This window comes from Mobula birostris, chromosome 4 (assembly GCF_030028105.1).
Source record: "Mobula birostris isolate sMobBir1 chromosome 4, sMobBir1.hap1, whole genome shotgun sequence".
NCBI lineage: Eukaryota > Metazoa > Chordata > Chondrichthyes > Myliobatiformes > Myliobatidae > Mobula > Mobula birostris.
This window is the reverse complement of record NC_092373.1, coordinates 84,842,749-84,868,161: the sequence shown is the minus strand read 5'-3', so window position 1 is coordinate 84,868,161 and position 25,413 is coordinate 84,842,749. Positions and strand designations below refer to the sequence as shown.

General features: G+C 42.1%; 1 protein-coding gene across 1 annotated transcript in view; it reads right to left on the bottom strand.

Annotated features, from left to right (window-relative positions):
- The window catches only part of LOC140196454 (serotransferrin-B-like), a 44,818-nt gene extending 35,360 nt beyond the window's left edge, over positions 1 to 9,458 (bottom strand). Inside the window, exons 1-5 of the mRNA XM_072255703.1 lie at positions 9,314 to 9,458; positions 5,041 to 5,177; positions 3,328 to 3,424; positions 2,159 to 2,203; positions 799 to 957 (exon numbers count right to left, since the gene is read on the bottom strand). Coding sequence (XP_072111804.1) covers positions 799 to 957; positions 2,159 to 2,203; positions 3,328 to 3,424; positions 5,041 to 5,177; positions 9,314 to 9,398 — 523 coding nt within the window. The 5' untranslated portion in view covers positions 9,399 to 9,458. The remainder of the gene's footprint in view (positions 1 to 798; positions 958 to 2,158; positions 2,204 to 3,327; positions 3,425 to 5,040; positions 5,178 to 9,313) is intronic.
- Positions 9,459 to 25,413: the final 15,955 nt, after the last annotated feature.

The window sequence follows — 25,413 nt, the reverse complement described above, 5'->3', positions numbered from 1 at the left end:
ATGCATTACGACTTGGTATGGCAAGTGTTCTGCCCGTGACTGCAAGAAACTGCAGAGAGCTGTTGACACAGCTCAGCACACTTTGCAAACCAACCTCCCCTCCATGGGCTCTGCCTACACTTCTTGCTGCCTCAATAAAGAAGCAAATATAATCGAAGACCCACCCACCAGGGACAGTTTCCCATCAACCTCCACATTGTGTTGGGCACGTGGCCAAGTGGTTAAGGTGTTCGTCTAGTGATCTGAAGGTCGCTAGTTCCAGCCTCAGCTGTGGCAGCATGTTTGTGTCCCTGAGCAAGGCACTTAACCACACATTGCTCTAGTCTGTGTGAGGAGTGGTGCTCCACACAGACTTCCAATCTGCGCCTTGTAAGGCATGAAAATGTCTGACGCAGGCCTCTCATGGTCTGAGTCGACATTCCCTCCTCCCTCCCTCCTCCACCCATTGGGCAGAAGATACCAAAGGCATGAAAACACATATCACCAGGCTCAAGGACAGATTCCAGCCTGCTGTTACGGGTGCTGTTACGGGTGTATTGAATACTCCAGTGCGATCTAACTCGTTGGGAACTGGCACCTTATTGCCTATTTGCACTGCACTTTCTCTATACTGTAATGTAACTCTATTTTGTACCCTGTCACTGTACTACCTCAATACACTGTTGCAATGAATTGTTGTGTGTAGATGGCATGGAAAACAATTTTTTCAGTGTACCTCAGTGCATGTGACAAAAATTTACTAATTTTTCAGCATTATCCAGTTTATCGCACACCGTCAATCAGAAAGATATAACTTACAGTTGTAAATGGTGCAGTTTTTAATTTTTCCCTGTGCAATCAGCAGGCCCATTGGGATCATCCAACCAGTTCGGTGCATGGCAGTATGGCATGACTTCTTGCCTCTCAGGCTATCCCAGGTCAAAGTTTTATCCTTCACAACAGCTACTATATACACATCTGCAGCAAAGGACAACTGCATGAAATATTGGAGAAGCTCCCAGATTAAGTCACAACACAGAGTGAACATTAACTGTTAACTGTAACCCTTAAGGGTTAAATTACAATCCCCGTACAATACGTGTGTTTTTCCCCCGGTGGTCCAGTTTTCCATCACCATCCAAAGACACAGTGGGTAGGTCATTGTAAGTTGTCCCGTGATTGGGTTGGGGTTCAATCAATGTTGTCAGAGCTCAAAGACCCAGCAGTGTCTACTCTGTACTCTATCTCTAAATAAAATTACAATGATGAATTATTGAGACCAAGTTTCTGGTTGTTTTAGCACAGAAAATTGCCCGGCAATTCAGTGGTGCTGCTGGCAACTGTTAAGGTGGTCTGATCAGGTAGACAGAGAAAAAATATTTCCTGTAGTGGGTAATGCCAAATAAGAGGATAAATGTTGAAATCATCAGACCAGGCAGTTAGGAGATAGAGGAGTAAGGAGGGAAACTTAAAGTTGGGATACCTCAAAGAGACTTTGCAGGAGAGTTGCCAACCTTAAATAATTTTTCCTCCCTTCTCACAGTTTGGAGGGTAGAATCAGGAAATATTCACTGGGAGTAGTAGAAATCTGAACTCTGTCCTAAAATCTGTCTTAGCCAGGAACAATTGGACACCACTGAACTGAGACTGATAGATTGCTGTTAGGTAAAGTCAATATGTGAAACAGAGGGGAGTGCAGGGAGTTACGATGCAAAGCAATTAAGGACTTGAATGGATAACTAAGTGGGAAGAGGGTAGTGCTGAAGTTAGGCTCGGCAATATACAGTCGGGTAGGAACAGGAATATCAGTATTTGCGTTGTGATGGCTTATTCTGTGTGACACAAGGGTAACACATTTCATTTTCACTTATTTGGACTTTGCTGGCTTCCGTTAATGATCCAGCTGCGGTTTGGAATTGCAGCCCCATCCCAGCTCCATTTCACCAGGGACACGGACCAGTCCCAATCACAGTGTAGATGCAAACCCACTCCCGGTGAGGAGGAACTGCTTGGTCTCATGCTGCGTGAGGGAAAGGACCTTGATCTGTTCTCAGCAGGGCAAAGAAGTACACCTCCTTCCCATCCTCCTTCCATGTACCAAAGGGGTCTTCAGTTCAGAAGTCAACATAAAGCCTTTTAAAGTTCTTCTAAGTACTTATGCCAAAAATGTGAAACTCACATGGTTCCGTAAGGGCTCTTGGATCATGGCAGGGTTCAAGATTTTCTGTGGGTACAAACATAGAAAATGTAGAGGTTTAATATTGTCGAGAATGGACCTATGAATCCAAACATCTCCCTTTCTTGACCAAATAATAAGTGATGGAACTGAACATATGCAAATTGGCCTAAAACCCTTTTTGTGGGAAAATCCCAGCGAAGGTTATTGAGGGATGAAGTTGTCCAGAGGTGTGTAAAGACAGAATGAACTTCCAACATTGCTCTCTAATCTCTCTGTCTCCACAGTTCCTGCTTGATACCTTCTACTGGTAACAGCCCAAGACATGCAGGCCTCCAGGTAATAAGATGGCCACAATAGAAACAAGTTCTGTGACTGTGTTGTGCTACCTTTTTTCTACATCTCCAAGCAAACTCTGAAGTTGCTAGCTTTAGAGAATAACTAATCAGCCTGGTGCAACCATGGGAAGGCAACCGATCAGCCTGTTGCTAGCATCAGAAGGCAACCAATCATCTCATTGATAGCAGTAGAAGACAAACCGTCAGCTCATTGCTAGCTTCAGAAGGCAACCAACTAGTCTGCTGCTACCATTAGAGGGCAAACAATCAGTCTAGCTTAAGTGGACAGCCAGTCAGTCCTTTGGCAGCTTTGGCAAGCATCAGCCTATTGCTAGCCTTAGAAGGCATGATTCAAGCTATTAGCATTAGTGAGCAACCAATCAGCCCATTGCTAGCAATGGAGGATAACCAATCAGCCAATTATAGCTTTGGACAGCAACCAATGATTCTGTTGGATCATTTGTGCAACAGATGTTAAAAACATCAGAAGATGTTGTAGAGTTAAAGAAGAATAGAACCTGGAACTAACATAGTGTAACAGTACATGGGCTTGAGAAGAATTTATTGCCATGTATCTGTGCAATTGTTTTCTTTTTAAGCAAAAATTAATTGATGGTTGCTGCATATTAATATAATACAGACATTAATATATGTACTCAGATAAACAAGTGATGCGAATCCCTGGGACAATTCAGATTATCTCCACAGGTCCCACAAGATGAAGAAACAGATGGAGTTGCAATGGGAATTCATTGTGACATGTGCAAAAATCGGGAAGAGATTTGCAAAAACATGGCGCCAAAGCAGATGGCAAAGAAAAGGACATGCACAGACCTTTGTTGTAATATTCAGTCATAACTGGCACCAGCCCACACTTCCCTGCAGCCATCAGTACCGAACTATGAAGAATAGTGGCATCAGCTTCTTCCCTCTGTAAATCAAGACACTGTTGTAACAGATCATCCTCTTGAAAATGACCTGAATAAGAAACTAACCTGAAAATACAATGGTGGTCTTTCCTCAGCCAGAAACACTCTGTGAACCTTCCTGTATGTTCCTCTTTCATTGATCCTCATTGACGGGGAGTTACTGTAGAATAATTGGTCCTGTATTTCTACCCCATGAGGAACTATTTGGCCAGGATGAGCGGAGATAATTTCCACCCATAAATAGGGAACCTTGAGCAGGAGCCCACATTAGCAACTTAAGGTTCTCAAAATAAAGGATCAGCCACTCAGATCAGAGGTGAGCAGATTTTTTTTTCAACTAGATGGTGGTGAATCCAAGAGGACATTTCTTTTGCTGAATATATTCAAGACAGATGTGTCATGAACTGTTTTATCTCAAGTTGTTAATCCCTTGTGCTTTCTGTTTAATCTTGTCAAGTTTATTTTGACTGGCACGGGTTGTCAGCGTACAGTGATTATTTAAAGTGGACTCTCAATTAGCACTTATTGTGGGGTCCTTGTGTGTTCTGAAAATGATTTGTCTCGCAGTGCCGCTTGGCCAAGTCATTGATGTACAGTTGGAATTCCGATAAATAAACTTTTGTTTCTGTCTCAACAGGGGAGTCTGTCGATTCCCTGCACCTTGGTTCAGTGTCTGTCAGTGTGCACCGTATTGTTTTTAGATAGGGATCAAGGGATATGGCATTATTCTAGCTATGCCTGGATGTTCAGGAGCCAAGTAGTCCACTCCAGCTTCTATTTCGAGTAACATTTGTACAGAAACCCCTGAGTGTGAAATTCACTTCCAAAGTTAAAAAATGCATCAACCAGCAGAGGGCGGAGAAGATAAATGTAACAAAAGAGATGGGATGGTAAATCCGATTTGGATTTTTTTTCATGGAAAGTAAATGGTTCAGCCAATAGCTCAGAACCTCCTGTGAACTTCTACATTATTTTACAATTACATGTATCCACCAGAGAAAGAATTCCACATCACCCTGTAGCAACTTGTAATTACAATATGACGCAACAAATGTGGCAGTTTCCATTCTATTTAAAACAAAGGATGCAGGAACTAAGATATGCAAGAAAGAACAGAGTGAATAGATTTTAAAAAAGAGATTGATTTCATCTCCATGGCCTGCCAAGTTATCATCTGATCATGAAGCATTCACTCCAGCAATTGACTCTATGAACAAAATGACTGGAGAACAGAACTAATGCAATGAAGAAGTTAATTCATTTTATTAAAACAACATTTGGGTAGGCAAGGATTAGGGTATAATACTCTCCATATTGAAATCAAGTAAATAATTACATTTTCTGTGTGAGGAGAAGCAAGATCTTTGCTTCTGGCCCTGGCTAAAGCCCTTCTCTGTCATCATTCAGGCAATGCATGATTTCAAGGGGTTGCATGCTTCTTTGCAAACGTTCAAAAATTTTCCTCCCACTACAAGCCTTCCCTCCCCTACTTCTATCACTTCCTGTCTACTTCCCTTCAGTGAACTAGAATGATCCGGGGAAGGTCAGGAAATCAGCTTGGCAGCTCCATGCAGTGCCCATTTTATGACTTGTTACTCAAAGTGTAGCTGACGTGTACCTTAATCTTCCAGACGCAATCTTCCATGCCAGTAGCTTGGACGCAATCAACAGATGTCCAGTTGTTGCACTTACTTTGTTCAAGATCGGAGGTTGTACACCAACGCAGCCGCTTAATAGGGGAAACAGTGGCTGCACCTAGGAAACAGGAGTAGATTAGCATCTTCTGTCACTTTATTCCTCACTGTTTATAAATGAGATCTTTGGCCCATCACCATGCCAGTGACTTGAAAAGTTTACAGTAAGGTTTGTGGAAACCTTTTCACAGGTAGCAACTTGCTTTACCTCTTTTTTTAGTGTAGGAAAGCTGTCATTCTACTCACTAAAACTTGGTCTAATGACAGAGCTTGCAATAACATATCAAATTTGAAAATATAACATCAACTTTATGCCAACATGTATATCTACATCAACAGCCTTTCGGAGGAGTGAACATTTCAACTTCCAGGTCCACTTTGCACAGAGAATTCTTACCTGAGTTCGCTGCAGAGTGACTTAGTCCTCATTTTTTTTTAGCATGCCTCCATCTTTGTGATTCCAGCAGGGGGAATTGATTGTCTGCTCCAGGGAAGAGTTGGCCACAAGAAGCAAAACACACCCATTTTGATTTGTGCCTTTCATGGCATAAGCACCAACAAACAAATATGAATGTGTGAACTCTCTGTCCAGGTAAAGCTGGGACTTTATCACTTGGAAGAGACACATTGTGTCCTCGAGCTTGAGGCTTTCTAGCTCCGAAGTGAGACTGAATCATTGTCATTGAATTACAAGGTCATTGCAGTACTGAAGGAAGTCATACATTCCTTGATGCTAGCTGTAAGCCCCTTTATTCCAATTCTCCCCCTTTGCCTGAGAGTTTCTATCAGCTATACAAATTAACTTTCAACTCATTCAACATCTCCACTATCAACACTCTCATGGACAGTAAGATCAGGTCTTTACTACTCACTTCCTCACATCTACCCAATCTCCTGAATCTGTGTCTGCTGGTTCAAGTTTCATCAGCCAGCCTTATGATAAACTGAAGAAGCCCCAGGGGTGTTATCCCATAAGTCTCCTCTCTGTCCTGTTATTTTGCTGTGCCTTTGCAACTTTCTGGCTCTCAGACAAACACATAAGCTCCCTTCTGTATCCCACTAACCTATACGTAGTGTCACTTACCTGTTAGTGCACAATTGTGATGTGGAAGGAAACTTGTGCACCACATGAGCTTTGCATAGACAATGCCTGACATCAAGTTGATCTTGAAGCTGTGATTCTCCTGCACTAAAATGCCTCCCTCTGAGGAAGCAGTTTTTTTTGTCTTTCCTTGCCCTTTCTAAACCTACCATAACCTAGGACCGTTCCAATGTATTTTCTCTCTATGTCCGTTGTTTCATGATGACAAGCCAAAATTCTCAAATTCCCCTGATCTTGTACCCAAAATCTTAAATCCTTAAAACCCTTCTGGTAAATGTCATCCATGCCTTTTTAAAGTCATCTATCAAAAAAAGACGTTAGTACTGGACACAATTCTTAATGCTTAATGAAAGCTTTATAAAGATTTAGTACAACTTTTCTGCTTTTTATGCTCAATATTTCTATTTATGAAGCTCAATGTCTCTTTGACTTGGCTAACCATTCTTCAAAGATCTATGCACGTGAATTTGCTGGTCCTTCTCTTCCTCTACACCCTTTAGCTTTTTGTTTCCCTCTTCATCTCTTCTGTCAAAATGCATTGCTTTGTACTTGCGTTTCATTCTATCTGCTACATGTCCATCTAATTAATATATGGAATTAACATCCTCACTGTTAGTCACAACCCCAAGTTTGATCCTACTGGCAAATTTTGAAATTTTGTTCTGTATTTCAATATCAAAGTTATAATCTTTTTAAAAGGGTGTTTGCCCAGCACTGGTTACTTCAGTCTGAAAAACAGTTATCATTTACAACTCTCCATTGTCTGTACTTAAGCCAATATTTTATCCATTGAAATCAATCCTCCTTTTCCATAAGTCTTATGTTTGTCAACAAGACTTCTTGTTCATTTTGTTAAATACTTTCTTAAAATGCTATGGACTACTTTCATTCCAATCTCTTCATCAAGTCTCTCTGATGCATCATCAAATAGCCTTTTACACATATTGGCTCAACTTGAAACATCAACACTTTTTGTTCCCACAGATTTGGCTTGATCTGCTGAATATTTCACGGCTTTTCTGTGTTTCTTTTTGTTTTAGGATCCTAGCATCTTTACATTTTTAAATTTATTTTCCCTATAATTCAAGTCATTGCCTCATGTTTGGATCATAGCTCTGATCACATCTGGAGCTGAGTGGTCTCTGAAACCCAAAGATGGGTATTGATGAGAGGGCAAGAGTTGTTTGAAGGCAGTGATGAAAGCAGGAGATTCCATAATTTTGCTGCTGATTGAGCGTAGACTGACTGAGGGATAATTAATCAGACTGGATTTGTTCTGCTTATTGTGAATGGAACACGCTGATGCAAGTTTCCACACTGGTAGATGCTAGTGTTGTAACTGTACCAGTCTCTCTACCTGGAGCATCCTGAAAATCTCGTCCTTCAGAATCTTTCAGTGTCCTGTCACAGTTTCTTTTGCCAACCTTCGGCTCCATTTTCCCCTGGCGCTCTCCCCTCGGCAGAATTGTGCAGAACAAGTTTCTTCCTGTCAGTGCTGAGACTGAAGAAGGAGTCGCGATACACTAAACTTTGGATATTAAGTTACTCAAGGATATGAGAGTGCAGGACAGTGACATTGAGGTAACAGATCTGCCATCATCTTATTGAATAGTAGAGGAGGCATGAGGAATCACAGCATCTAACTCCGCTTCTTGTTATGTTCCTAAGTAAACTTGCTTTTGACCTTCATAAATAAGACCTGTTCCATCAGCATGACCGTCAATGAATGTGATGATTCTCCATAGTTCAAAGTCTGACATTTTTGTAAACAACCCTCTCATATTTCTTTTTAACCTTTTTAGATTGCATTCATTTTGCTCTTGGCAAGAAGGTGGGACGAGGAATAATGAAATGAAAGACAAGTTCATGTGGGCTTAGTTTTAGCTGAGGATTAAATGTGGGCCAGGACACTAGACACTTGTTTCTTAGCTTTGAATAATGCCATGTGATCCCTAGTGACACAAAATACATTTTACATCCCATCCAGGTGCAGATAAAGGAGCGGCACAGGGTAGCTCCTCCAAGAAGACCACATCCTCGTCATAGGGTTTGGAGGCTTACATGCCTCAGTGACTGGGAGAGCCATTCTGGCTCGAGTCAGAGCCTTATGCTTTGTTTCCTGGTAGGGTCACCCATGCCAAACAGGTCAAAGGACAGAGGCCAGACTAAGAGTGGTCCACCAGCCCTCTAGGTTCGGGGGTTCAACTCAGGGCTGAAAACAAAACAGTTATGGAAACAACAGTGAAGAGTCCTTCTATATCTGTGTGTGACAGTATGGAATGAGGACCCTGAACAACACCTGCGGCACAATAGAGAAGATGGTCAAGTACGGAGAGAGATGGAGGACCTTCATTGCTGCCCTAAACGCCAGTTGTGTAATGGGTGTAAGTAAGTGTAAAGCAGCTACTGAGACCACAATATCCATTCAATAAGCAATGAGAATAGGTTGATAGATAAACAATTTAATTATAATTATATTTAGGAATTGAATGAAGATGCTGGGATTGTGCTCATGTACTTGGGGAACAGTAATATAGCTCTACTGAGCTGCAAGGATGGGCTAAATATAACTGCACTGGGGTGCAAAGATAGAAAAAATAAAGAGCAGCCAACTTGCTCGAAGTGCGGTACAAAGATATAGAAAGTATGTCTATTCTGACGTAGGACAAATATTTGATGCAGGGTTTGACCTGACAGAATGATAATTCTTCCACAGATGTTGTTCGACCTGCTGGGTTCCTCCAGCAGATAGCCTGTTGCTTCAGATTCCAGCATCTCCATTCTACTGTGTCAACAAATATTTACATAGTGGAGTGCAACGGTGCACAAGCAGAATGCAGTTCAAACCAAAAATACCTTTAAATATTTTGGTCAATCTTTAATAGTTTTCTTTGCGAAGAAAGAGGGAGAGAAAAGTCTACTCTCCATCTGTACCTGGGCAATCGTTGATTTGCACATTAAACCTACTTCTCTATGTGTACTTTTGATATGTGAGCAATAGTTGCCTAAGTTTCAGGCACTGCAGCAGAACAAGAACTGTACATATTGAGAAAATCCAAACTATGCACAAAGATAGATAAAATCTTGTGACTTACAAATAATTCCTGAGAGCAGTACTGCGAGGAGCAACCTCATGCTGGCAGGCATTTTCAGAGGCTGGTAAAGGAGAGAATCAGTCATTTGCTGAGCAGGCTTGGGGCATTACCAATGCTCTAGCTTGCCTAGATTTCCAGCTGGCAGAGACGTGATAGGTAACACCCCTTCCTGTTTACTGAGTGTTTCACAAGTTGTTATCGGAAATAAACCAACAGTTGCAATTCAAGTAAACCCTTAATTTTGCAATTTCGGGAGTTGTTTTAATTTTGCAGATTTCCTGTTTCCAAAAGAGACAACACTTTAACAGTAGTAAATGTAGAACAATTGTGTAATGTTTGTCCTCAGAAACAACTTCCCAGATCTTTGCTTTTCACAATCTTCCCTCAAGTGATGAAAGTTTTCTTTGCCTTTCCCCTTTAATCCTCCCCTAGCTCATGCAGGCCCAGACCACCTGATATTAGAGACGCCAGAATTACTAGCACAGAGCTGGTGAGGAGTAGAACTATAATTTTGACTCCCTATGATTGTGCCTTGGAATGGTTGCTCTCTGAGTACATTCCTGTGGTAATCCATATATATATGTTCAAACTGGGTTAACTGTCTGGACACGCCCCTCTGCTGACTGCCCCTGTGGCTCCTCCCACAGACCCCTAAATAAAGGCAATTTCGCCCTGCTCCTCCCCCTCAGACCAGGGGCAGACATTCAGCATGGAGATCACGTTTTACTGCGAATAAAAGCCTTTCAGTATTTACCCTACTTCAGTCTTTTGGAACTATTGAAGGCGCTTCAATTCCTTGCCTGACTTAACCCACCTCTCAAACAACAATGCTGGACTCAGTCAGAATTAACTACGTTCACCTTCCTGGTGCGTGCTTCTCTGTGCAGTCAAAATGTAAGAAAATTTTGAACTTAGAACTTTGATTCCCTTCCGATATTGATAATGCAGCTTCCATTTGAGAAATACTTTCCTGGTAGAAGGATTTCACTAAGAAGATTGCAGCCAGAAGAAGGATTATGAAAATTGGTGGGAGGCAGGGCTGTACATTTTCCAATAGAGAAGTACATTTTCCTTTGCGCTGTTTTATGCCTAATTATGACCATCAGTTATTGATGTTCGAGGAGTTCAATTAATTCTTGGCCGATGTAAAGCTCAGCTTAACAATCTACTGTCCCTACTGCTCCCACACCATATCACTTACACATCACATCTGCGCTTGTTAAACTTGAGTGGCTCCTTGTTTAATATTCTCCTCACTGTGTTGAAATCCTTGCCTCTCTCCTTGCTTCTGGAACCTTCTCCACTGATACAAACTGTCCAAACCATCCCACTCCACCATCCTTGGCCTCCCTGCTCCCTTGTGTATCGTCAATCCTCCTGAACTACGTGCATTCCAATCTTAGAAATACAGTGGATTCCAGTTAATTGGGACGACATCAAGACCAGTATGTTTTGGCCCAATTAAGTGGCTGCCTCAAAGTTTCATAGTGATAATTAAAAAGGAAAACTACTGTTTAATTGATTAACAACTTAAGTATTTAAGTGAAATATAGAACAAATTAGAACACTACCAGTTCTGCTACAGTACCATAAAACTGTGTAATAGTTTCTAATAGTTATTGATGGAGGAATTCATCCAATGTACACTGCTATGTTCTTTTCATTAACTGTAAATGAATGAAATCAGTGCAGACACCTACTGCATAAATAGTCTTCTGGAATGAAAGATTTGGTTGCTCCTCAGGCCTTCTTCAGTCAAATAGGGGGAAGTTTAATAAAATATTAACGTTGAGGATAGAAAGCCCGAGGATTATGACGAGAAATGTTAGGGTGCAGAATTGGCAGGTGTAAACAGAACTGCCAGAGTAGGGGATAGGAAATACAGTTGTCCGAATGGAAATCCTGAAGGTGGAAAGGCAGGAAGGTGAAAACTTGAAGGTAGGTAGTAAAAGCAAGAATGACTGTTTGGAATAAGTGCTGTTAAGAGTCCAGGAGCTAACAGCTGGCCAAGTACCCTGCAGGATTAGATACATTACCGCAATTGGTATCTGATCATAGAGGTGATCACCAGTGACCAGAGGTAAACATACACGAGACCTGGCTTACACTAACATACCAGGTACCTAAAAAGCTGTCCCTCAACCCCACATTTGACTCTCAGGTCACTTATCTGTAATGTTAATTCCAAGATGGGAGGAGAAGATGGTGGCGCGACGCAGCTCGCAGCAGCCACTCCGGTGCTGATGTCTGTTATTTGTCAAGTAGGGTGCCGTGCACAATCCTGATTTGATGGAGACGGACGTGAGAGCACGGAGGAAAATCTGGAGAAACTTCTGAAATGCCTGCTTCACTGCTGCTGCTACTGTGTGGTCCAGACTCTCTGGAGGAGAAGGCCCCAAGTCCTCGGCTTTGCTTGTTGCTCAGCAGCTGGGGTGGAGTCGAAGCGCTTGGCAGAGGATGGTGCTCGACGAGGCTGTATCGGAGGGGCTGGTCAGAGGCTCGAAGTTTTCAGACGGACTTAAGAGTCGACTGCGGTCGGGTGCTTCCAATACATCGGCAAGTTGTCGGCGCTTGGAGGTTCATGGCAGGGAGAGTTTCTCCCTTCTGCTGCCTGCGTTAGATAATGGGTCGATCGGGACTTTGAGACTTTTTTTACTGTGCCCGTGGTCTGTTCTTTATCAAATTATGGCATTGCTTTGCACTGTTGTAACTACAGGTGTCCCCTGCTTTTCGAACGTTCGCTTTACAAAACCTCACTGTTACGAAAGACCAACGTTAGTCCCCTGTTTTCGCTTTCAGAAGGTGTTTTCACTGTTATGAAAAAAAATTCAGCGCGCGATAAAAGACAACGTGCGCCCCGAGCAGCCTCTCTCCCCCGGATTGGGAACGGCTTTGCTTTAACACGAGCCTGTGAGCAGTCGTTTGCAAGATGAGTTCTATGGTATCGGAAAAGCCTGAAAGAACTCGTAAGGGTGTTACACTTACGGTAAAACTAAACATAATTAAGCGTTTTGATCATGGTGAACCAAGTAAGGACAACATGAGTTTGGCTTGTGGAAGCTGTCGAACATGATGTTGAAGAGGTTTTGGCATCCCATCACCAAGAATTGACAGATGAAGAGCTGATGCAATTGGAAGAAAAAAGGATAACAATCAAAACCTAATGAGTAATGATAAAGTACAACTTTAATTTTGAAAGGGTACGTCGGTTTAGGAGATATTTGCAGGATGGTTTGAGTCCTTATTAAAGAACTGTATGATAGAAAAATGCTCGAGGCTCAGCAGTCAAGCAAGCCTTCCACATCAGCCACAGCAGACGACGAACCTCGACCTTCGACATCGAGGCGGGCAGTCATAGGAGAATATGAGCTGCCTGCCCTGATCGACGATGAGATGACACCCCAGTGTTCCACCACCCCAACCCCCAGGCCACGAACAGATACCGATTCGCGGAAAATGCAATGGTAGCCTGGACGCACACAGCACATCTTTAAGAAAAAAGCCAAAATAAACATGCTAATTAATTAGGTGCCACCTAGCACGTAATTGTCGGCCCAGATCAGTGCCGATGCAATCAGCAATCGGCTCTGATCTGCACCGACATTTACGTGCCGGACAGCACCTAATTAATTAGCATGTTTATTTCGGCTTTTTTCTTAAAGATGTGCTGTGTGCCTCCCGGCTACCCCTGCGTGCTTCGCGGCAATGTATCAGTCGGCAGCCTGGAGGGTGGGGGCCACTGCACCACCCAGCCTGCGACAACTCAGTCTAACACACTATCATCAGTGTGCTCGATGTCTTCCCAATTCCGGTAAGTGATACTACACTGTACATACATCATTTCTACTTTATATAGGCTGTGTATTTTTACGTGTTATTTGGTAGATTTGGTAGCTTCATAGTTTAAAGGTTACTGGAGAGCATGTTTACGCCAACAGCGCTTGCGTGAGATTTTCTGCCGAGAGCGCTTGCGCGAGATTTTCGCTACTGAGATCTGTGCAGGCAATTGTTGTAGAGAAGTATTTCTACTTTATATAGGCTGTGTATTTATCATATCATTCCTGTTTTTACTACATGTTACTGTTATTTTAGGTTTAATGTGTTATTTGGCATGATTTGGTAGGTTATTTTTGGGTCTGCGAACGCTCACAAAATTTTCCCATATAAATAAATGGTAATTGCTTCTTTGCTTTACGACATTTCGGTTTACGAACCGTTTCATAGGAACACTCTACCTTTGGATGGCGGGGGAAAGCTGTATATGTTATAATATGTGGTTTTGTCAGTTTTAGTCTTGGTTTGTCCTTTTTTTTGTGATATCATTCTGGAGGAACATTGTATCATTTTTTAATGCATGCATTTCTAAATGAAAATAAACGAGGACTGAGTGTCTCATAATCTATTAGAAAAAAGTTAGTGACCGAATTGGTCAAACTAGTTGTAAAGGTGGTGAAAACCTGGCCTGAGGGTGCAATCTCAGCACGGCAGGACTGCTTTGCTAACATGAACAGGAGAATGTTCAGGGAGGCAGGGAGATCCGTCCCAGGCGGAGGGTTCATGATGCTGCCTTTAGATCGGGGATCCGACAGCTCTCAAGGAAACAAGAACTGTGCTTTCCCGTTCCATCAGAAAGACAAAGTCGGAGCATTTGCAGAGAATTTACAGCCAGTTCTGTAATACCAGAGACACAAGGTTGATATAGCAGGGAATTCAGAGGATTACAGACTACAAGTCTATCGTGTGCACCAGTGACCAGGGTGCTTCACTCCCTGTGAGGCTAAATGTCTTCTTTGCCCAGTTTGATGCATATAACAAAGTGCAGGTGAGAAAGGCACCCCTCCCCCCAGGGGAGCAGACACCACATCTGGCTGAAGCTGAGATGAGGAAGACCCTGGCCAGGGTCAACCGACGTAGATGCGAGGCCCGATAACGTACCAGGTTGGGTTCTGAAAGACTATGCAACCCAGCTGACTGAGGTGCTGACGGATATATTCAATATCTCTCTGGAACAGTTGATTGTCTCCTCAGTTTTCAAGGCAGGAACCATCACTCCAGTGCCAAATAAGGTAACAGTAACCTGCCTAAATGACTACTGTCTGGTGGCATTAACATCAACCATTATAAAATGCTTTGAGTGGTTGGTCATGGAGCAGATTAAAGTATCTCTCCTGGCTGTCTCCCTCTTTCCAGTTTGCTTATTGCACAACTAGAGCCACCGACGATGAAGTAGCCTCTGCCCTCCACTTATTCCTGTCCCACCTGGAAAACGGGGTCTCAGATGCCAGATTACTGTTTAAAGGCTTCAGTTCCACATTCAGCACCATCATATTCCAGACACTGGTGGGGAAACTGTCCTCACTGGGTCTCAACATCTCCCTCAGCAATTGGATATTGGACTTAATCGTAAGGCCACTCACTGTCAGTCCGTATGGGCAGCAACGTCTCTTGTCCCATTATGCTGAGCACTGACACTCCCCTAGGCTGTATATACAGCCCACTGCTGTTCACACTGCTGACACATGACTGTGTCGCAGAATGCAACTTAAACCATGTCATCAAGTTTGCGGATGACGCAACAGTGGTTGGCCTTATCAAGAATGATGCCGAGATGGAGTACAGAGGGGACATAGAACATCTGGTGGATTGGTGTGAGAACAGCTACTTAAGCCTGAATGTGGAGAAGACAAAAGAAATCATTGTGCAGACAAACCATCCCCTTCTACAAATACACAGCTCCTCCGTAGAGAGAGCTAAGAGCACCAAGTTTCTGCGAGTTCACATCACGGATGACCTCACCTGTCCCTTAATATCATCTCTGTGATCAAGAAAGCACAGCAGTGCCCCTTCTTCCTAAGAAGATTGAAACAGGTAAGGATCCCCCCTCCCACCCCCATCTTAACTGCATTTTCCAAAAGCACCTTTGAGAACTTTCTAACAACTTGTATCTCCATCTGGTATGGAAGCAGCTGAGCATCAGACCAGAAGTCTCTACAAAGGACTGTGAGAAGAGCTGAGAGGATCACAGGGATCTCCCTACCATCCATCGAGGACATTTATCAGGAGTGCTACATACACAGAGTCCTTGTTTATTTAAGGATCCCACCCATCTATCCATCATCCTCTTTGACTTTCTACCATCAGGCAGGAGACTCTGATGCATAAAAATAAGAACTGTCAGCATGAGAATCAGTTTCTTCCCCTAGGCCATTAGACTCCTGGACTCCCTGGCACATCGTATTCAAAGTGCCACTGATTAATCAGTTCCATACCTTACAATATTTAATATTAATGCACTTTAGTTTGTTATTTTTGCGTGATTCATCTGTAGATTTTATCCTTCCTTTCATAAGTTATCGCGTGTTATGTGTACTACTGTGCTTTACACCCTGGTTCAGAGAAACATTGTCTCAGTTCTATATACATTATATGGTTATACACATTATATACATGTATATAATCAAATGACAATAAACTTGACTTGAGATGCAGGAGATTTGGCCCAATCAACTACGTGACCCCTACTTGTCCCACTATTTATCCTAAGAAGAGACACAAATATGGTTATTTACAGGGGTCAAGGTGTTACTCTTGGAATGGAATGGGTTACTCTTGCAATGGGTTCACAAGTTTAATTAAGATTGTGATTGTATGGAAATAAAGTTTGTGGTGACAGATTGAAATTTGTAGCAGGGGCTGTAATGACTTCATTCAATATTACTTTAATGACTGAAATCTTTGCCAGTAAACATTCTCTTTTCACAATTCACAATGAACTCATTTATAATCTTGACAAAGTTGCATGTGTTATCCAATCGGCTTCAGATTCAGTCCACTGCTGACTGAGTAATGTTGCTCTGCAACTCCATGCAACCCAGATGTGCTCATGTTTGCTGATGTTGAAATTGTGGTCTGGAGGTGAGGTGCCTGTTTGAACATGCATCACCTACTCTTTCTCCTGACGCAGTAAGAATGCCATAGAATAACAGAATATAGTACAGGGCCTTTGGACCATGATGTAGCCCAACCTCTTAACTTACTCTATGGTCAAACCAACCCTTTCCTCCTACATAGCCCTCCATTTTTCTATCACCTATCTTCCTATATAAGACTTCCTTTAACGTCCCTAATTTATCTGCCCCTACCACTACCCCTGGCAGGGTGTTCCATGCATCTCCCACTCCCTGTGTAAAAATCCTATCCCTGACATCCCTCTATACTTTCCTCCAGTCACCTGAAAATTATGCCCACTGGTATTAGCTATTTCCGCCCAGGAAAAAGTCTCTAACTGTCCACTTGATCTATGTCCCTTATTATCTTCTACACATCTATCAAGATGCCTCTCAACCTCCTTTATGCCTCTGGTCCTGCACTCACCCACCATAGGAAACATCCTTCCCACATTCACTCTACCTAGACCTTTCTATATTTGGTGGGGTTCAATGATATTTCCCCTCATTCTTCTAAATCCCAGTGAACAGAGGCCCAGAGCCATCAAACACTCCTCATCTCATTCCCAGAATCACTCTCATGAACCTCCTCTGAATCCTTTCCAATGCCAGCACAACAGGCCCAAAACTGCTCACAGTACTCCAAGTGCAATCTGACCAATGCCTTATAAGTCCCCAGTATCACATCCTTGCTCCTATATTCTAGTCCTCTCGAAATGAATACTAACATTGCATGTGTTTTCCTTACCACTGACTTAATCTGTAAGTTAACTTTTAGCGAATCCTGCACGAGGATTCCCAAATTCTTTGCACCTCTGATTTTTTAATTTTTTTCCCCATTTGGAAAATAGTCTATGCTTTTATTCCTTCTACAAAAGTGTGTGACCATACACCATCTATTCCATTATCAAAATCATTATCATATAATGTAAAAAGAAGTGGACCTGATACTGACCCCTGAGAAACACTACTAGTCACTGGCAGCCAATCAGAATAGACCCCTTTTATTGTTACACTTTGCCTCCTGCCAATCAGCCAATCTTCTATCCATGGTAGTATCTTTCTTGAAATACCATTAGTTCTTATCTAGTTAAGCAGCTTGCTAAAAGCTTTCTGAAACTCCAAGTAAACAACATTCACTGACTCACCTTTGTCTATCGTGCTTGTTATTTCCTCAAAGAATTCCAACAGATTGTCAAGCGAGATTTCCCCTTCAGGAAATAATGCTGTCTTTGGTCTATTTTAACACGCACCTCCAAGTACCCCGAAACCTTATCCTTAATAATGAACTCCAAGATCTTCCCAACCATTGAGGACAAACTAATTAGCCCATTATTTCCTTTTGTCTGCCTCCCTCCCTTCTTAAAGAGTGGAGTGGCATTTGCGATTTTCCAATCCTCCAGAACCAATCCAGAATTTAGTGATTCTTGAAATATCATTACTAATGCCTCCAAAATCTTTTCAGCTACCTCTTTCAGAAGCCTGGGGTGTAGTCCATCTGTTCCAGATGACTTATCTACCTTCAAGCCTTTGAACTCCCCAGGCATCTTATCTTTAGTAATAGTAACTACCCCAAACACTACTAAATTTCTGCCATGGTGGCTTCCAAAGTGAAGCCTAAAACAAAATGCTTATTAGGCTTATCCACCACTTCTTGATTCCTCATTGCTACCTCTCCAACATCATTTTCCAGTGTTCCAATATCCAGTCTCACCACTCTTTATATAGGGGAAAAAAGACTTTTGATATCCTCCTTGATATTGTTGGGTAGGTTACCTTCATATTTCATCCTTTCTCTCCTTATGGTTTTTGAAATTGCCTTCTGTTGGTTTTCCTGAGAAGCTTCCCAATCCTCTAACTTTCCACTAAATTTTGCTGTATCATATGCCCTCTCTTTTGGCAGCCATGGTTGCCTCATCCTCCCATTAGAATACTACTTCATCTTTGGGATGTAACCGTCCAGCACCTTCCCAAGAACTCCCAGAAACTCCAGCCATTGCTGCTCTGCTGTAATCTCTGCTAATATATCTTTTTCATCAACTTTTGCCAGCTCCTCTCTCATGCCTCTGTAATTCCCTTTACTCTAGAGTAATACTGATATATCTGACTTTATCTTCTCCCTCTCAAACTGCAGGTCTCACATTAATTTCCAAGTTTACTGGTGCTCTTCATGGGCACTCCCATTTCTCTCACTGTTGTTCCCTGCTGTGTGCAGACCGAATGCTATCTTCCCTACTTTACCACTGGGTCTCTTGGTAACATGCACAAACTTTGTGAAGTGACAGCCTACGGAAAAAAAATATATATTTCACTTTGTTTTATAAACCTCTCAACATCCATACTTAATCAATTAACCTTGTTCTTCTTATTGTTTAATGTTGTTAATTTCAGAAATATGGCCCTAGAGACTCGAGATTGGCCTTTAAGGGACCTCACAAACAGCAATGATCTGAGCAGTCTAACCAAGGCCTTTCTATAGGATATCACTCTGAGAGGACTGGAGGTAGATCAAGTTAGCAGGTCAGAAGAATGTTGGTTAAACAGTTGTGAACATGCACAAGGTACTTGGCTTCCTAACCAGTGGCTTGAACATAACACAAGAACTTAAGAATTGGGAGCAAAAGTAGGCCGTATGCTCCTTCATTAATGTTTTGTTTATCTTCAGCATCTTGATTGATCTTTGGTCTGAGCTCTATTTTCCTGAACTTCCATATTTCTTGAATCCTTTAATGCCCAGGATTATATTTTGAACATCCACAGACCTTACCTGAAGGAAAATTCACCATCCTTTAAGTAAAGATGTTTCTCCTCAGTTCGTTTTTAAATGTCCTGTGCCTTACTCTGGGATTATGACCCATGACTCTGGACTCTTTAGCCAGGGCAAAATTTCCTTGCATCCAGCCAACGGGCCTTGAAAGAAATTTTAAGTTTTAGTGGTAACATGCCATTCTTCTAAACTTTAGAGACAACATAACCCTTTTTCATATGGCACACCTGCTATCTGTGCAACCAGTCTAGTGAATCTTCACCGCACTCCGTCTATGGTCAAGTTTATAGTTAAAGAGACCAAATCTGTACACTTAGTACTACTTACTCTTTCCATGGCCAAATAGATTGCTGAAAGACATCTTTACTTCTGCACACCAACCCTTTTGTAATAAATAGCAACATACCATTTTTTTTTCCTAATTCTTTGCTACATTGACATGTCAACTTTAATGATTGGTACAGACACCTATATCTCTTTTAACATTAACATTTTTCCAAATCCTCTGCGTTTCAAAAATACTGTTTTTCTGTATCGCACAGTTAAGTTTATGACCCCACGTTTTTCCACATTATATTATATCCGCTATGTTCTCTCCCAATTATGTTGTTCATCTTTATCCTCCTGCAGCTTCCTCATAGGTTTCTTCTGACTCAGAATTGCACCTGGTCGATTGAAACCTCTTGCGGTCTCCCTGGCTTGGCCTCAGTCAGAGCAATGTGTTAATTTGGGGCAACGTGCTTCAGGCAGAATGTGAAACCTTGGGGAGAATGCAATGAGGATAGCAGGAATGACATCAGTGATGAAGTAATTCAGTTATGTGAAGCAATTAGGGAGGCAGGAATAAAAGTTGAAGATGCCAGAAATACCCTGTAGGTCTGTGATGAGGGAAACGGAGTTAACTTTCAGGTTGGAGACCGTTCGTCAGAACCACAAAAAGTTAGACATCAAATGTAATTTAAATTTTTAAACTGCAGAGAAAGAAGGTGGATGGAGGGGACAAGAGAGATGTCTGTGATAGGGACTGTCATATGTTGAAAGATTGGAGCGACTGGGCTTGTATACACTGGAATTTAGAAGGATGAGAGGGGATCTGATTGAAACATATGAGATTATTAAGGGATTGGACTTGCTAGAGGCAAGAAACATGTTCCTGACATTGGGAAAGTCCGGAACCAAAGGCCACAGTTTAAGAATAAGGGGTAGGCAATTTAGAACGGAGTTGAGGAAAAACTTTTTCACACAGAGGGTTGTGGTTCTGTGGCTCAGAAGGCAGTGGAGGCCAATTTTCTGGATTCTTTCAAGAAAGAGTTAGATAGAGCTCTTAAAGATAGGGGAGTGAAGGGATATGGGGAGAAGGCAGGAAAAGGGTACTGATTGTGGATAATCAGCCATGATCACAGTGAATGGTGGTGCTGGCTCAAAGGGCTGAATAGCCTACTCCTGCACCTATTGTCTATTGTCTATTGTTAGAGAGCAGATGAAGCCAAACAACACAAGGTGTGGTGGTGGCTGACAGACTCTGGTGGCTAGGAGCTTGAGGAAGGAGAGAGAAAGAGAGAGACAGAGACAGACAGACAGACAGTCACACACACACACACACACACACAGAGCACTGAATCATTCAGACAGAAAACACTAGTTGCTGAAAGCTCGAAATAACAGAGAATGGTACAGCAACTCAAATGCACAGGAAAATAAGAAGCTGCAAAGAGACCGAAAGGCCATAAGATAGAGGAGCAGAATTAGGCCATTTGGCCCATCAGGTCCGCTCCACCATTTCATCATAGCTGATCCGAGATCCCGTTCAACCCCATGCACCTGCCCCCTCACCATATTCCTTGATGCCCCTACTAAATAGGAAACTATCAACTTCCACTTTGAATATATCCATGGACTTGCCCTCCACTGCAGTCTGTGGCACAGCATTCCACAGATTCGCCACTCTTTGACTAAAAAAATTCCTCCTTACTTCTGTTCTAAAGGGTTGCCCCTGAATTTTGAGGCTGTGCCCTCCAATTATGGATACCTCCACCAAAGGAAATACCTTTCCATGTCCACTTTATCTAGTCCTGGAGCAATGGACCAGCTCAGTACTTCACAGGCATATCCCTCCCAACCATGAGGTATTCCTTCAAGAAACTAGCATCTGTCTCCGAAGTCCCACGCAACCAAGTTCAAAAGTTACATCTCTTCAACGATTCAGTTTTAGAACCTACCTGCATGACCTTAATTATTGCTTTATGAGTTTTCCTTTCTATTATACTTAGAACTCCTAGAAACAATATGTCCACCTTGCACCTCAACAAATATCAGTTCTGTTTGAATTGTGTTCTTTCTTGTATCATTTCATATAATTTGTGTTTTCCTTGTGACTGTTCTATCTCTAATGGTTTGTGCCTCTGTTGCTGCTGCAAGTGAGTCTTTCATTGCACTTGTGCATATAACAATAAGCTAAACTTTGTGAATTTGGGAACTATCCAAGAGTTCAGGCAGAGAGATAAAAGAAGTTCATGTTAACATTTGGTTGCATACCTCAGAATTGTCCAGGTCTAACATAAAGAGGAAAGGCAGTTTATCTGACATTGTTGAAGCTATTATTCATCATTCAGTTTAGAATAATGGAAGATGAGATGAGCTAATATTGGGCTTTTCTGGAACAGAGCGAACAGCCATAGTCAGAGAGGTCCAAATGAGCGTAGAAGAGATTTAAAGTGAAAGCCAACAGGAAGCTCAGGCCTTGAGGAAGGATTCTCAGCTGAAAACATCGGGTGTTTATTCCTCTCCATAGGTACTGCCTGACCTGAAGAGTTCCTCCAGCATTTTGTGTGTGTTGCTCTGGACTTCCAACACCTGCAGTCTCTTGAAAGAGTGACTTCCTTCATGAAATACTTAATACTCCGACCAAGGAAAGGAAACACCTTATCCACTTGAGTAACCACTTTCAGTGATCTATGAACCTAGACCCTAACATTTGCCCGTATATCAAAGAGGTTATGGAAGTTTGTTATTGTACCTGCAGCAAACACTTTCTTTGGCTGTCTATTCTATAAATACACTGCCCTCTTTGTGAAGAAATTACCCCTCTGGTCCCTTTTAATTCTTCCCCCAGTCACCTTAGACCTACAGCCTCCCAAAAAGTGACTGTGTGCATTCATCCTGTCTATGCCCTTCAAGAGTCACCCCCAGTCTCCTACACACCGAGGAATAAAGTCCTAGCCTTCCCGATCTCTCCCTATAACTCAGACACTCAAGTCTTGGCAGCATTCTTGTAAATCATCTTCACCGGTTTAACAACATGTTTTCTCTAACAAGGTTACCAAACCCTGAACGTTGCCTTAAGTAGGTATATCTGCTACCTAACTTCCTTGCTAAATTCCCTGGCTGATGAAGGCCAGTATGGCCCATGCCTTCTGTACCACCCTGTCTACCTGGAGTGCCATTTTCATAGAGCTAACCATTAGACTACCCTTTAACTTGTGGACCAGTCCCACCAAGTCCTATGATGTGTATGATGATGAAATCATATGGACAGTGGCAGAAATTAAGAGGTTAATCATTAAATGTGGGTATTGGTGCGGTGAAGAGTGAGGTCACAGAGACCTGACAGAGAAGAGAGAGGGAAATGGAATGGGCATTTTTATCATTGACCTAAAGTACACACAGACAGCACAGTAAAGAGTGTGACTCAAGTTACCTGCTAAAATGTTTATTCAGGAAATTAGGCAAGAAAGCATATAACTGAGAGTTCATCTGGTCACTGCCCTGTAAGTAGGCAGCACACCAACCCTCCCCCCCTTTAAAAAAAGACCAGCGTTCATTTACCTTTTTCATTACACATCATTCTTGTTTGCCTGCTTTTTGTTTGAGCATTAAGATCACTGCAACAGAATGTTCTGAAACAGGATCCTTTGCTATTCTTCCAACTGAAGTAGGTAGCCTCTTAATCAAAGCATAATCCAACTACCCAGATATTCTCTCTTCTCCCTACTTCCATCAGACAAAAGATACAAAAGCCTGAAACCACGTACCACCAGGCTCAAAGACAGCTTCAGTTCTGCTGTTGTAGGACTGTTAAATGGTTTCTTAGTACAGTAAGTTGGATCTAGCTCTCACACTATACCTTGTGACCTTGTGTGTTACTGTCTACTTGCACTGTACTTTCTTTGTACTGTAAGCAATCTGCTTTGCCTTCTGTTACAGTTTTACCTCCTACTACCACAATGTGCTGTTTTCATAAATTGATCTGCATGGATAGTATGCAGAACAAAGTTTTTCTTTATCCCAGTCTGTGTGACAATAATAAACCAATTACTAGCCTCACAGTTTCCCATATTATAAATCATATATTAATCTCTTTTCCACATACTTAACTCATCAATCTTCCTTACAGGCTACTTTGCACCACTCTCCATGATGCCGGGAAATGTGACTTTTGTAAACTCAGTTCCTTGATCTGAGACTACCACACATTGTTATAATTGGGTCTTTAATGGCATCGTGGCTAATCTGTACTTTGTCTTAACAATTCTCTTCTGCCCATTTTCCACAGTTCTTGATTCCCTGTCATTCTTCCACCTGAGCTTTGATGCGACCATCGCCCTCTATTGAATTCCTAAGATTCACAAATGTCAACATGCCCCTCATCCTACTCTTCTTCTCCAGGCAAAACATTCTCATGGAATTTACTTGTTGAAGGCCCCAAAACCTTAAACATTTCAATAAGTTCACTTCTCATTCTTCTGTACTCATGTATACAACCCTATTCCACTCAATTTTCCCTCAGAATTCAAAGCATTGTCTTCACTGTGTTGCTTCGAAGGCAGGCTGCATCCTCCTTCTTTCTTATTGTGATAAGCTTCGTTCTTCCTTGATCTATTCATCTACACTACATGCATTATATACTCTTTTATTTGTTTGATTGTATTCTCCTTTTGCTTTGTTTCTCCTGCCATTCTTGTGGGAATTAACTTGAACTACATTAAATGCCCCTCTGAAGGCTGCCTTTTGCTCTAGAACATGATGTGCCTGCATGTTATTTTCAACTTGATTGCAAGGATTGCATTGGAAAGGCTAGCTCTGCCTAAATTAAACAAATCTTCCTGTTTATTTGGGATGAACCCTGAGTTCCTGAAGGAAATGGGAATAAAATTGAAGAACTGAGCATCATCTTCTATTGTTCTTGATCAAGAGGAGGTGCTAGAAGATGATAGAATAGGAAATATAACACCTTTATTCATAAAGAGATGAAAGACCAGGCCAGACAAAGTATAACCCATGAGTTTGTTGGTGGGGAAATTATCAAGCACTACTCTTGTCTTTCTGCATTATATTGCAATTTTTTAACCTTAAAATGTTGTACATTTATTTCATAACATTCACATTTAGATCTGCATTCACCACACCTACAGACCCCATACTCCAGTTCATAACAACACATTGCTAAATAAAGGCTTTTCTCTATATCACCTTTAGATCATTGCCTGATGTGTGATTCTCTGCATCCGAGAAATTTTGTTATATATACATGAATCTTGCATGTGTTTCAGTTCCCCTCTCAGCCTTTTTTTGCCTCTAACAGAACAACCTCAAGTTCTTTACCCATGGAGGCAAAACTGGCAAGAATCTACCAGAATGTCAGACTGATTTTCCAAACACTGTTTACCGGAAATTTGAGCTTATGCAGATCAAAGATGACCTGGGACTCAGGACGGCTGTCGCTTACAGGATTCCCTGTGAATACAGAACAACATATATCGGCCAAATGGGGTGCATGGTGGAAACCTGCATTGAGGAGCATAGGAGGTGTATCCAAGGTTACCTGGAGAAATGGCAGTAGCAGTATGTTGCATTCACAATGGCCATAAGATTGACTTCAATGGCACTAAATTACTGTGCCATGCCAATGGCTTCTGGGACTACCTGGTGAAGGAAGCCATTGAAATAAGACTACAGAACAAGAATTTTAACAAAGACGATGGTCTCATTTTAAGTAAGAACTGGGATATAATTGTAAACAAAGTGGTACAGCAAAAACCTGATTGGTTGAGGACTAACCAATCAGGACAGACAGACAATGGGATATATTTACCACTGGACTAGACGAGGCTAGGCATCATCCCTGATGAAGATGGCGGATCTTGTCCTCAAAATATCAGTTAAAATTGATACCCATACCCAGCTGGAAGCCCGAGAGGAGTTCATTCGCTGATGTGGTGATCACTGAGAATGGCAATTAGCTTGCAGGCGTTTCATCCCCAGTCAAGGTGACATCCTCAGTACACAGTTGTTGGTGTTTCTCTCAGGGAGTACTCACGTTTATATCGCACCCCCCCCCCACTCCACCCCCACCCCATTCACTTGCCTCAATCCTAACGCTTCAGTTG